This window comes from Geospiza fortis, unplaced genomic scaffold, assembly GCF_000277835.1.
Source record: "Geospiza fortis unplaced genomic scaffold, GeoFor_1.0 scaffold40, whole genome shotgun sequence".
In the NCBI taxonomy this organism is placed as follows: Eukaryota; Metazoa; Chordata; class Aves; order Passeriformes; family Thraupidae; genus Geospiza; species Geospiza fortis.
In genome coordinates, this window is record NW_005054297.1 from 30,165,432 (window position 1) to 30,178,996 (window position 13,565).

Below are 13,565 nucleotides of genomic sequence, written 5' to 3' on the forward strand. Positions count from 1 at the left end.
AAGAGCGTCTGTCAGGATCTGGAAGTAAAGAAGACGACTCGTATCAAGAGTAGTACACCAAATTTTCTCCAGCAAGGCATCCCCTAAGACAATGCAGGGAGAATCTTTAACCCTAACAATCCAATAAGGCAGGAAGACTAAAGCACAACAAATGAGATTTGCTCATAAACACAAAACTTTTTCCTATCACAAAGATGGAGCTGTAACTCAAGATTTCTATGAGAGTAGCCTGCATTCAAACCTTAATGCAGCAACCACACTGACGCAACCAGAGTTGCTGCCGTGTATCAGTACACTACTGTCATGAATGCATATTCAAGCTGGATAGCAGTTAAAACAAGGTTTCAATAGACCTGGACATATGGAAGGAATTAAACAAACTTTCTACTCCAGGCTTGCCCACCACAGTTTATTGTTGCCCACCACATTTCCTTCCCTTTCTATTCCTTCACAATTCCTCCCATAAGGTGCTACCAAATCAAACACTAATTATTTCATCTTCCCCTGAGCACCAATTACCTTTAGTTTGTGCTGGTTTTGTCCAGAGAATATAGTCTTTCCCTTGGCTTTCAAGTGTCAAAGTGATTCCAGTGGAGCAGCAGAGAGGTGTCAGGGCCAGCAGTTTTGCAGCAGATACAGAGTAACAGTCTCTCTCTTTCACAGCCCGCCGCTGGCTCAGCATCATGTGGTTGCAGGGGATCAGATACCTGAAACAGCAGCGCCCAGCATTGCTTATCCTTTCATGTTAGAGAAAGCAGCAACACACAGAATTCCCTTCCTACCTTCCTGCCTTCTCAAAAAACAGCAATAATAAGGAGACAGTTGCATCAGAACAGGGAATCCTTTGGAGGTCAGAGCAAACCTGTTGTAAGGAAGTATGGAGGAAGTGTGGGACAGGCAGATGGCAAAGGCCAGCAGAATTGTTTGGTCTGGCTATGAATGCATTCTGTCTCAGAATTCTCAATTTATTTGTTTTCCTGGGAAATCCAGAGAGAGGCAGTTTGCCAGGCAAGTAGCCAGAAAAAAAAGGAGGGAAGGGTCATCCAAGCATTTTACTGCAGTAGATCAAGGCTGAGCTCTTAGGCAGAGGAGGGAAGAAACTAGAGGCAGCTAAGGAACAGAGAAAGCACAGTCTCATGTTGAACTTCTTTTTAAAGGCACTTTCATAAGAGCCTCAGTGTTAACTTCACCAATGATCTGTCATTTAAAATGCAAATAAATTCTAAAGGATTCCCTAAATAAACAAAAGGATCAACCACAGCACTCTAATGCTAGAGTTGTGATGTACTTGTGCTCGCAGAGATCCTAGCATTATTTCCAGGCATCACTGCCAGATCTATAGAGAATTTCACCTTTATGCCTGTGTGTGGAGGGACAGACAGTACCTGGAATATTCATGTGATCTGCAATGCTAAAAGCCCAAATCAGTTACACCAATATTTCCAAATAAATAACCAACCCTCATCTAATAAACATACCCAAATTATGAGTATTTTGAAGCAATGTATAAAACCAAAAATTATCACTGCATTTAGTACATCGCTTAATCTACCTACAACAGTGCAGGAACATGAAGAACTCTCATCGAGCGAGGAATCAAAGAGGTGGAAAACAACAAGAAGGGTAGGAGCTGCAAAGAGTATACAGGTCTGTATCACAGTGCATAATACACTAGAGAAAACATGCAGGAGGGAAGAATTATGCATTTAAAAGCAGGGAATAAGGACTTCGGAGGTGATAAATATATTCTTAGCTTCTCTCACTTGTATAGAAATAAATCACAAGAAAAATCTCTTGCTCTGGAGATCTCAGGACGTAAATCAAACTTTGTCAGGCCTGGTAGACTTTTGTTGGAACCATAAATATTCTTATCTCTGTAGTTACTTGGATTTCTGCTCTCTTGGAGAACTCCCACCCAGCTCTGCATCCACAGAGAGAGACCGCATGTCCCAGAGTTAGCATTAAAAATGGGAAAAAGAGTTTGGGCTTTACCTTAAAACTAGCTGTAACATCACATCTTCACAATGCAAGCCAATGAGCGTTCTGAACAATGCCAAGGAGACCACACAGAGCTGGAAAATGATAAACATTGTCAGCTTTTGATCTGGAAATTTTATCTTTCCAATCTTCCCTGCATACTACATTACAAAATGGCTCCACCAGAACATCATTATTTATAAGACACTCTTAGAATGACACTTCATTTAGTTAGCACCCCATGAGATTTTTTTTTTCAAGTTGTCTAGGGCTATACATGTAATATGTTACATTTTAACAAAATACAATCCTAAACAGAATTTTCCTTCAAATAAGCTATTTAAAAAATCAGTCTTAAACATTATTCAAATTTATTAATTTGACTTAGCATGAACTGAACCATGTAACTTCCAATACAGAGTTTCAGTTTTTACCTGTGACACAGAATTTGAATCAATTAAAGGTCTTTTCTGAAAGAAAAGTTATAAATCACTTCAGGTTTCTGTTGCTTTAGGTATAAGGAATTATTAGTGTTCTGCACATTAAGAAGCTGAATGGTTGAAGAGCTTCACAACAAGCCTTTGGAAGAAGTCAGATTCTTGCATAAATGTCTGTTTTAACTGGGGGAGGGATGTAAGAGGAAAGCAGATTTCCTGTTTTTCCTCCTATGAAATTTACAAGGAGTCCAGTATAACTTTTCTTCATGGCATGAAACTTCAAGAACGCCTGCTGCTGCCTCAAATTATCCTGTATTTAAGAAATTTAAGTTTACAGGGAAATAGTAATCATTAGTCTTTGCAAATCTGGAATCTTCTGAATAACTAAATCCAAGTCTATTTTTGTACTGTGTAAAAAGATAAGATTTAAAATACGCTCAAGAAAAAAAGAGGATAGTATTTCTACAAGTCCTTTCAGGCACCTGTCTCTAAGTAAGTTTAACTCTGTGAATTATTAATTAGTATTTTCATCAATAGTAATGTACACAGCTTTTGTGCTATGTTTGCACTTGGCTGAGCTATACTGCAGAAAACTCCTTTAGCATCACAGAACCACTTTGGCTGAGATCCTGAGCTGCTCAGGGCTGCAGAATTCTTTACAATTCCCATCTTGCTTGCCTATGGAATAGTAATTAATGATTAGCAGAGACAACAGCATTTGCATTTTTGTTGACAGAACTGTTTCAGTTTTCAGAGTTAATCCATCTCAGAGATGCACTAACAGCAGCATATATATCGATATGAGCATGCACTTGCATTTCAAAACAATTTTCAGATGAAGCTATTGCCCCTAATACACAAATTTAATGCACATGCTGGTGTTCTGGCTTCTCTAAAACATCACTGCACATTCTAAGCATTCACTTGCACTAAAACAGTATTCTCAGCTTCATCCATGAAGCTCTGCATCACCCAAGAGTCAGCCAAGGTTGCCAGTCAGCCCAGGCTCACTCAAATAGTCCAGTGCAACAAGCAGTCATTTTCTCATCCAGAAGATCCAACTGTTGGCAAAGGTAACTACTCTCTCTGGCAGGCAGCCCTCCAGCCACTGTGCTGCACTGTGCCTAGGCTGAGAAGGGGCTCAGCACAAACCTCAGCTAAACCCTACTGCACAAGGGAATGAAGGCAAAGAGAAGGAGGCAACAACCTCATCACTTGAGCAAGAAAGTGTGTTCTTTTAATCAAATAAAGCAGGCAACATCATAGTGGAGTAAACATGCTACAGAAATACAGACTGTAGATTCCTGAGAAATACATCAGTGAGATCACAGTTAACAACTGGGATCCATTTGGAGACTTCCTTAGAGAGCTCCCACTGTTTCCCCTGACAGACTATTGAAAAAGCTTGCTGCTTGGCAAAACTCCAAAGATCAGAAATGCTCCTCACCAGAAGTATATTTTTAAGTCCCAGGGAGAGTTATCTATGATAGCACTAATCCAGCACTGGTCAGAATAAAAATGCTTCCAAATTTACCTTTTATCTTCCAACAGGATTCAGACTTCCAGAAGCTCTCTTTACCTCTATCCCACTTCCTACATATGTGAAACCACCTCACAGGTTTATTAGCTTTGTTTAGTGGTTGCTAAATGTCAAAACATGCACACAAAACTGAGAGGGTGCAGAAATCATACCATTGGGTGGAGGGCTGAAAATTCCTAGTTAAACAAGTACCCAACTGTAATATATGAAATCTCCCACTTAAACACTGAACCTACATCCATGCTGAGTTCCTGAACTTCCTTTCTGCTTGTCTTACCCGGAATGGTGTGTTGATTCTGCTGGTAAGTGTATCCAGGATATGAACATTCTCATGTCGGTGCAGCAAGATAAAGCGGAGGAAAATCTTGAGGAGGGCTGGCTCTGAAACGCTGCGCAAGAAGAGATCCAGGTATGCAGTCGTAGTCATCACTTCCTCCACAGTCACCTGTAAGCAAAAGTAATGCAAATACTGCAAACACAATCATACTGCACACACAAAATATCCACCCATCCATCCTCTGCAACAGCACATCCAGCAAAGCTCTCCATCTGTAACACTGCCACAAAAACACTGAGTCTTCACGCTTAAACTGGCCTCCCAAGCATTTTGAACACATTTCCTACCTGTCTTGCATCCGCAGGAAAAACATCCTACCTCATGACACCCCAGATCTCACACATTGTGAAAATCAAAGGACCAAATCATGCTAGAAGATCCCCAACAACTTTCTGCCCATGTCATCTCCTTTGCATCACACTTCTGTTGTCCCTCAGAAGAATTTTCAGATGTTGTGAATGCCTGCATCTACCACTTAATTAAAAATAAATGTCAGAGCAGAATCAAAGCACAGTACAAAGTCATGGTCGTGCAGCCTTAAAGAGAAAATTCCCATACATATCGAGAATTTTGTCATGATTTTCCTTCTTTTTATTTTGCCACAATACAATTTCTCATTTTACTCAATTTTTAAAAGGAGTATATACACAAATATATTCACACATAAAGCCCAACCCAAAATCTTCACTACTGACTATTAGTAGATCAAAATAGAATTCACGGTCCATGTGACATTTGCATACCATAACCCACGCTGCTCTGCTTACTGCAATCCCTTGGAGATTATCTATTCACAGAACACACTGGCAAAGCACAGAAAATTCCAAAGCCCACCTCTGCACCATGTATTGCTCTTGCAAAGTCAGCATTTTTTAAATAGTTACCCAAGAATCTAATAAGCTTAAGTGCACAAAGATAAACCCTTAAATACAAGAATCTGTCTATATGAAAGGAAGTATTAAACATCTTTTGTTTACCAAACTTAGCTGGATAAATGAAAAGACTGATTTTATTAAAAAAAAATCAAAGCTGTCACTTAAGACCTAAGAGGATTTAGAAAATACTCAGAAGGGCAACGTTTACGTAACATGCTGTAAATATTAAAATCCCTGTTCCATTATGCTGCATGTTAGCCATGTACACAGTAATGTCATGATGCAAACATTCTCTTTAAAGCATTTAAGATCACAAGCTGATTCTGGGTGGTTACACAGAACATAGGAATGGAGTATGCAGCCTGCAGACCTTATGGAGAGAGGAGCTCTAAAGCTAAGGTCATTCAATCACTCTCAGTCTGAGGCTTTATTCTAATACTCAGCTACACCATCATTAATACAGTGGGATACTAGCTCATTCTGGCATTAGAAACAAAGCACCAGTGAAGTAGCAACAGTCAAATTTTTCATCAGGAAATAGAAGCAGCCCAGCTCCAATCAGAAACTTGTTTTTCTTGGAATAGGTTTAGGGAGTTGCTGTGTAAAAAGGAATAGCCTTCTGGAGAAAGTTAGTGTCTGTTGTCCTAAGAACTATCTTTTCTTGCCTTTTTTTCTTTTTTTGCTTTTTTTTTTTTTATTGCAGTGAGTGGTAGAAAGCAAAGCCAAAGAAATCCATCATGTGACATCATTATGACACCATACAGTTCATGGACAAGTTTAAACTGTCTGCCAAGGAAAGGCCAGACAGAAGTAATGCATCCTTCCATCTCCATGTCACTTCTTCATCCTCTATGGAGAAAAGGAAGCACTTTCTTCCCTGTCAGTTTCACCAATGTTTGCTGACAGAATGTATATGTATCAAATACTGCAGCTGTACATGAAAGCAACAAAAGCCAGCAGATTCACAAGGGCAATGACCTTTTTCTAAAACCCACACTCTCTGGACAACTCATCCTACAATTTCTATCAGTGAGTGAAACCCACATGCTTTTCAAAGCGAGTATCATGAATGAAACAAAGAGTAGCAGCAGAAGAAAGCCAGCTGGAGAGGAGCTTAGAAAAGAAATGTTACATTCTGAGAGCATGTTCAGTGCTCCTAACAGCTTGGGCAGTAGACAAAAAATGAAATAATGTTTAATAGCCAACACCTTACTAATACCACTAAGCAGAGCTAGAAGAACCAACCAATGATTAATGAAGCCCTAATAGTTCATAAAGGTGTTACTTGTAATCTTGTTAAATCCTAGTTTTTTTTTTTTAATGAAGGGGTTTTCTGAAGGGTACCACATTATATTTAATTTTTATTTCTTCTTGGGAAAAACGTTGGTGAATCTGATAAACCATTTTCCAAGAAAGAGACAAGATGACTAAGTCTTGTCAAGATTTAAATGGATTTGTCAGAATCTTTTTCAATTTTCAATAAGGAGTGTTATCTACAACACTCCTTCAAATTTCCTCAAAAAATGAAGCCAGGGTCTATTTTGCAGGGTCACTGTGCCACACTCAAAGTACACACATGAAAGTTGCACACGTAATTTTTACGCCATTGTGTTCTAGAAGCTTTAGTGCTCTCTGAGTGTGCCTTTGTGTGCAACTTGTCCCTACAAACCAGCAAGAAGACCAACCTTCTGCTTCCTTGCAAATCAAACAAAACTACTGCTGTTGGGCACTTAAATGCAAGCCATGTATGCAGCTTAGGAAAAACATCAATTAACCTGGCAAGCAGATGTCTGTGCTTTTACAATTACCGTATCTTATTTTGCCATCTCGCACTCTGTGTTTGCTTCTCCCTTTTAGCATATCTGATGGTGAGTGTAACATCTGAAGATTCAAAGCACCTAGAGAAGTATTCAAGAGAGCCAATTTTATCTCCACGAGGCTAATTTTCCTTTTACTCTGTGGAATACATTAGTCTGCTCTGATTGAGCCTCTGGAGAGCTGACTCTTTTTGCAATTAACTAGAGAAGGACGCTGGAGAAATCAGTTAGATGAGGCTAAACCCAGCCCTGGCAAAAATCCTTTTAACTCTGCACACCTTCTCTACAGACAGCATCATACATAAAACATGGAGTGTTGAAAGTGAGACTGGTTCAATTTGTGAAGTTATTATTGAAGATTTCTGTTTTCTACGATACCAAAGCCACGCTATTAAGCTTCATTCAGTCTACCTGCTGGCTGTCTCTTCTTAAACAAATGTCTCATGAGGCAGATTTGGGGGAAGAGGGAAATCATCTCCAATAAATTCAAATCAGTACTCAGATAAACAACAAAAGAAGAAACCTTCCCAGAGAACTAAAGAGGTGCTACCCATGTCAAGTATGTCCACTACAGTCAAATCCTGAGGCAGTTCTACAAAAACTGTTATTGTAAACATTGATTACAGTATCATTCCCCTAATTAGGTTTTTAGTTACTAGCCCTCAGAAATTAACATCTTTGAAAAGATGATAAATAGCAAGCCAAAACTTACAAAAACCTTGTATTTCATTTGAAAATTCTTCACCTTTGGTAATTCAAATGTCAAGAAAAATACTGTAACAAAGGGAGACTAATAAAATCAAGACATGGGTTTCTAGAAAAACTCTTCGTTAAGTAATTAAATTTCAAGTTTGTTTTTGATAAATTTTTTATTAAATTTTTATTAAATTTCAAGCTGTGTTCTGATGATACCTTTTTCAGCAATAATAAAATCCACCACTTCCTCAACAGCAAAAATAGAAACCCACCAGTAGCATCTCTTACATTAGATCCTTTCTGCTAATGGCAGAGACCAGGGATATCTCTGCTCTTAAAATAAACTACAGGATTAAAAATTAAAAAAAAAAAAAACAAAACAAAAGAAATTCATTTCCATTGCATTAATCAGACCACTACCCTACCATTTTTATTTTGATTACCCACAAACACAACAACTAAAAGTTGCTGGATTTTTTTTTTCAATAGAAAGTGTCTATCTAAAAATACCATTAAAAAAGCCTCATCCGTATGTTTTTCTATACAAAATCAGCTGTTACAGATCTCTTTTTGAGATGTAAACTGCAACAAAAAGGACTAGCTGAGAGTCTTCATGGCCAGAGAGATACTTGACTGGAGATTACTGAAAAGACAAGGCCACTTTTAGCCATGTAATACCCTTCTATAATTATGTAATAATTTTCAGCAAATCTTTCCTTGCCTCCTCTGATGACTGATTAGATGGTGAGGCAGAACACTGTAAAGGGATCCAGCTTTTACAAGCCACTCTGCCAAGTAACAGCAAAGAGCTAGAAATTACTCTGCAAGCTCAGTTTAATATATTACACTCACTGTGTTAGACCAATCACATGGATTCTTTACTACTGGCCATTTCCCCTTGGGAATCACACATATATTTTCTAATTTACAGCTTCATGCCCAGTTACATGAATATGCCTACATGATTCATCCTTTCCATCATATATCCCTTCTTACAAGGACTTCATATTGCCCATGAAAAGACCACAACTGTTCTTATTTGAACTTATCCTCTAGATCCATCCACAAGCAGTTTCAAACTGGGTAAGTTCACCTCACTGATAAAGAAAGTCCAACCACCTCTAGTGGCTTCTATTAATTTTCAACTTCTTGCCCCCTACTTATACAGGCAGAAGGGTTCATGCTGCACAATGAATTGGATCAGGAAATTGATTCTGATTAAAAATATTCAGAAATATAGGTGAGTTTTAACCTCAATCGTTTCAAGTACGAACAGCTGTCCTGGCAAAAGAGAGGGACAAGTAGGGTCAGGGACAGAGGATATTTGCCCTCTGGGGGAACCAGAAAACCCAAACTGTTTCAGCTTCTTTCAGCTTACATTTATAAAGTGCTTCAGTTTATACCAGGTTAAAATTCAATTGAACTGCATGGCTGAAGCAAGCAGTGAGAGGCATATTTACATATGTCCGCACCACAGCTGGTAAAATTAAGTTTTGTAGCTATTAATGGGCTTCTGCAAAGCACAAGGCTATTCAAAGTTTTCCAGTGACACTTGGTTTACATGTTTTTACAGCAGCTGTCCAAATGCTTTTCAGTAAGGTGAAGGATGGTATTATTCCTAAATGGGAACTGACAGTCTTGTAGGACATTTATAAAGATGCTCCTTCTAATCTGTTAGAGTATAATTTACAGGTCATTTCTCCCTAGCTGAGCTGTGTAATCATCAAGCATTATTGAATTATCACAGTAGCACACCATGTCAGAGGCTTTTTTTTAGATGGGTTAGTGTGCAGTAGACTTGAGGTCCATTTGACAGAGCTTATTTGACAGGATTGTGCCAGCACCTCTGTAGAGCAATTCTGTTCACTTGGCCAACAGCAACGTTTTATGTCAAAAAGCTGGTACAATTTTCCATTATTCAGACTAAACCAAGCATATTCAGATTAAAACAAGCCTTCCAAATATAAAAATAATTAGATCATAGTTAGCAATTAAATGCCACATAGTAGAGGAGTAAATGCTGACATTAAAATTTTGCTTTTATCATATAATTTGTCAGATTTTAGTGCTTTCTTCAATAAATTGAAGTACCACAAATTACATAAACATTCAAGATGGTCTGAATATCTGCCTGTGTCAACCAAATTCTTTGAACACCAAACTAAAATGAAATCACATGTGTTTACAGTGAAAGGATGTATACAACCAACCTGAATTGTACCAAAGGAAACAATATATTTATGAATACCAAAGTGTGGCTCCTAATTATCTAGAACATGGTTTTGACTGCAAAATATATACATATTCAAGATCTTCTGAAAAGAAGTTCACTTATATTACTACAGAAGTGCTGTAACTACCTAAAAGAATAAGGTAAATAAACACAGTATACTAACAACTACATAGAGACCAAAATAAGGCAATACAGCCCCTAACAGAACCAGTAAAAATCACTTCAACAGGGTTATTCTGGATTCACTCTGGGATTTCAATGAGGTTTCAACTGAGGGGAAAATTAGTCTTACTCAATTACTTAGACCCTTGTATAATCTGGCCCCAAAAGACCTTGTATTTTATTGATAGAGCTCAATGTTAGTTTTGAAAGTGCAGCAGGAAATAGCCAGCAAAGTCTGTCACAGAATCCAATGGTATGGCTCTGTACCATTCTCTGAACAGAACCATACCTTCTCCCAAGTATTTTTTTCCCTACGTATCAAAATATAAGGAAGAACATACAGAGCTGTATAATTTCAAGTTGTAACTGACATGCCATCAGAAGTTACCAGTCTTAATTTAAGAACAATTTCTGTAAGATAGTCTTAATTTTTTCTAAATCCCAGACACTCACACCAGAAAGAATAAAAGACGGTTTGGGTAAAAAATTAAACAATGGAAAAAACTACCAAATTAACATTTTCTTTAGCTCTGTATCTTTACAGACAAACCATTTATTCCTCTGTTTTCAAATGAATTTCTGACCTTGCAGAAAGACATGCATTCCCCCCTGCTTTGCTAACAGTTTCATTGAATCACTTTTTTGATGTCTCAAGCAATTCCTGTGTCAGAAGTAAGAGAGGTAACACTTCTGTAAAAAGTACAATAACATCCAGACAACCAAAGGACAAGGCAGGGCTCTCCAGCACAGCCAGCTAATGCACATGCCCAGCTACATAATACAAATCTGGGCTCTGACTAGCCATTCAGCAATGTGCAGCTTTGGAGATAGGAACATGCTTGTCAATCGCTCATTACACATGTAGGTGGGATAACCCACACAAAGTGACAAGACTAGGACAGACAAGGTATAAATTAGGCTACAGGAACATGCTATATTTAGGATACTTATCTTTGAGAAATGAAGTTAGGGAGTCATAAGCTTGAGAATGTTTGGGTTATTTAAGCACATCACAGTTAATCTGCTACAAAAATAACCTGCACAGAGCTCACTGTGAAAAACAGGTTATTTCAAGCTAGCTAGCTTGCCTGATCAATTTGAAACTTCCTTAACTGGAAAAAACCTGAACTACAGAACTCTTTTTTTCAACTCCATACTAGCTTCCCAAGATAAAACCAGAAAAATCACACCAAGAAAAATATATTGGTCTTCCCACCCCCAGACTTTTTCATAGAAACATCTCCATCCTCAACAGTCTCATACTGTTTCATTCACACAGTGAACTGCATACATAGTAAGTATTTATAGGGAGACAGAAGTTCTGCAAAAATTTTTAAAAGGCATAGCTTACTATATGGTTCCATAAATGTCACAAACATTTCAAGATCACACATAAGCATATCTTAAACTTTTGAACCACATAGTGAAAGTTTAAACAATTTTTAATAAAATTTTACTTACTGAAATTTTAATGATACTTTTACCAGAAGTCTTGTTTGATAGTCAGATGTTTTAAGTTGGGAGAAGAGAAGGAAATCAAGGAAAGGAGGTAAGAGGCCTGGATTAATTAAGAGCTCCTAAAAAGTCTGAAACGTGAAGAGACAGAAGCATGGAAAGGCGACCCAAGAGGACTATGGAAAAAGTGGCTGAATATGCAGAGAAAGGATGAGGAAACCCAAAGGCCAGTTGAAGCTCAAGAGCTTCAACAGCAAAAAAAAGATCATGAAAATGCATGCTCACTGCTAAATGGGGATGGAGACCTGATGATAAAATACATTAAAGACATCACAGTACTTAATCACATAATAACTAGGGTTGGAAGGAACCTCTGGAGATACCTAGTCCAATCCCATTCTTGACTGGATCTGTCTTTGTATAAACAATGCTAGTCTGTGTCTTGCTGCAGAGCAATTTCTTCCCTCAGAACATACTTCTTGTAGAAAAATTGGAATATAGTACAGAAAGACCAGGTTTGTAGTAGTCTGCCTGCCCAAGCCATTCTAAAGCAGAGCCAGTTAAGACCAGTGTGCTACATGAGGTCTAGACAGACCGACAGCCTGACTGACTTCCTTCCATCCTATCACCAAGAATTATCAGAAGCAGCTGTTCCACACCAGTTAAATTCTAGAAATAAGATTTATAGAAACACCTTAGGAAGATGTGCCAGTAATTATCCTCATCTCTTCCTACCACCCTTTAACCTTGCATTGATCTGTCTTCCTCATCAGGTATTTATACCACGCTCCATTACACACTGTATTTGAACTCAAGCCAGAATGAATCAGAACAATCCAAACTGAATGACTAAATTGAAACTAAAATCTTCAGCCACAAGTAGACTTTATGACACCAAACGAACTTCAGTCGGTTCAAAAGAAAAAAATCAAGATACATTTAGTATTGTGCTAAATGAAAGAACTTCTGTTTTAAAAACTGTCATGAAACTTGTGGACTCTCATTTTAGTCCTTTCCAATTTTTTATTAACCTCAAGGTTAATTACAACATTAAGTCCTCAAAAGGGAGATACAGTTTTCAAAGTCCACTCTTCCCCTCAGTATTAATGTTTTCAATGGCAACTAGAAATAATTTTAATGTATGAAAGAGCTGTTGCAGCATAATTATCATACTGCATAGACATGTGCCCCAAAAGCAAGAAGGCAAAATATTTATTTCCTGTTATTAACATGGAGCACAGGACAGAAAGACTGAAGAGGTCCAATGTGCCTCAACTTACTAAATTCCTTTTGCTACAGAGTTTTGGTCTCACCGATGTGAGAGCCTTGTATCAGATCCACTAGATGGTGCAATCCATCTTCTCCATTAAAATCATTTGAAGTTTATACAGAAGAAGTTAATTTTTAACTATGAAGAAGTCAATTTTAATGCTAACCAAGGAAAAGTTTATTATTGGAAGAACAAGGCACCAACCAGAATATCAGGGTTCAAGAAAGATCTAGGCTATGAAAGTCACCTATGTTAGCAGCCAACATCCCCATTTTCAAGAGAAATATGATTTCACACACTTTCAGAATATATCAACAAAATTTTCATCAAAGGAAAAAAGGAATCACAACAGCCATCTCTAAATTATTTAACATAACAGGGAAGTAATCAACCCAATAAGAGATCAGGAGATTTACTGACTGATAAGAATGGCTTTCAGAGGTATGGTTGTATTCAAAACAATCTAAGGTTAATCTCAAATACTTCAGAGATAAAGTAGTACTCACTAAGACTAGAATCCATTCTGATATCTCCCTCATTATCTATAACCTTGACCTGAAACTGGTTAGGCTTTTCACTTCTAATTCCCAGTCTTGGTAAGGGATTAAGTCCAGATACAGGAATAGAAAAAATTACTGCCAGGTAAGGAGGTGAACTACCTCAGGACAGACTAAAGCCTTGATCTGGATCACAGCCAAACTTTACTTCAACCCTCACCCAATTCCCAAGTGTTTGAGGTCTGCCAAATCATTGGGAAAGACTCTGC

The 13,565-nt window shown here is 38.0% G+C and overlaps 1 protein-coding gene across 1 annotated transcript in view; it reads right to left on the reverse strand.

Moving 5' to 3' along the window:
* FAM160A1 (family with sequence similarity 160 member A1) overlaps nucleotides 1-13,565 on the reverse strand; it is a 77,842-nt gene that overhangs the window by 10,118 nt on the left and 54,159 nt on the right. The window contains exons 7-10 of the mRNA XM_014312221.2: nucleotides 4,232-4,399; nucleotides 1,993-2,072; nucleotides 520-707; nucleotides 7-18 (exon numbers count right to left, since the gene is read on the reverse strand). Coding sequence (XP_014167696.1) covers nucleotides 7-18; nucleotides 520-707; nucleotides 1,993-2,072; nucleotides 4,232-4,399 — 448 coding nt within the window. The remainder of the gene's footprint in view (nucleotides 1-6; nucleotides 19-519; nucleotides 708-1,992; nucleotides 2,073-4,231; nucleotides 4,400-13,565) is intronic.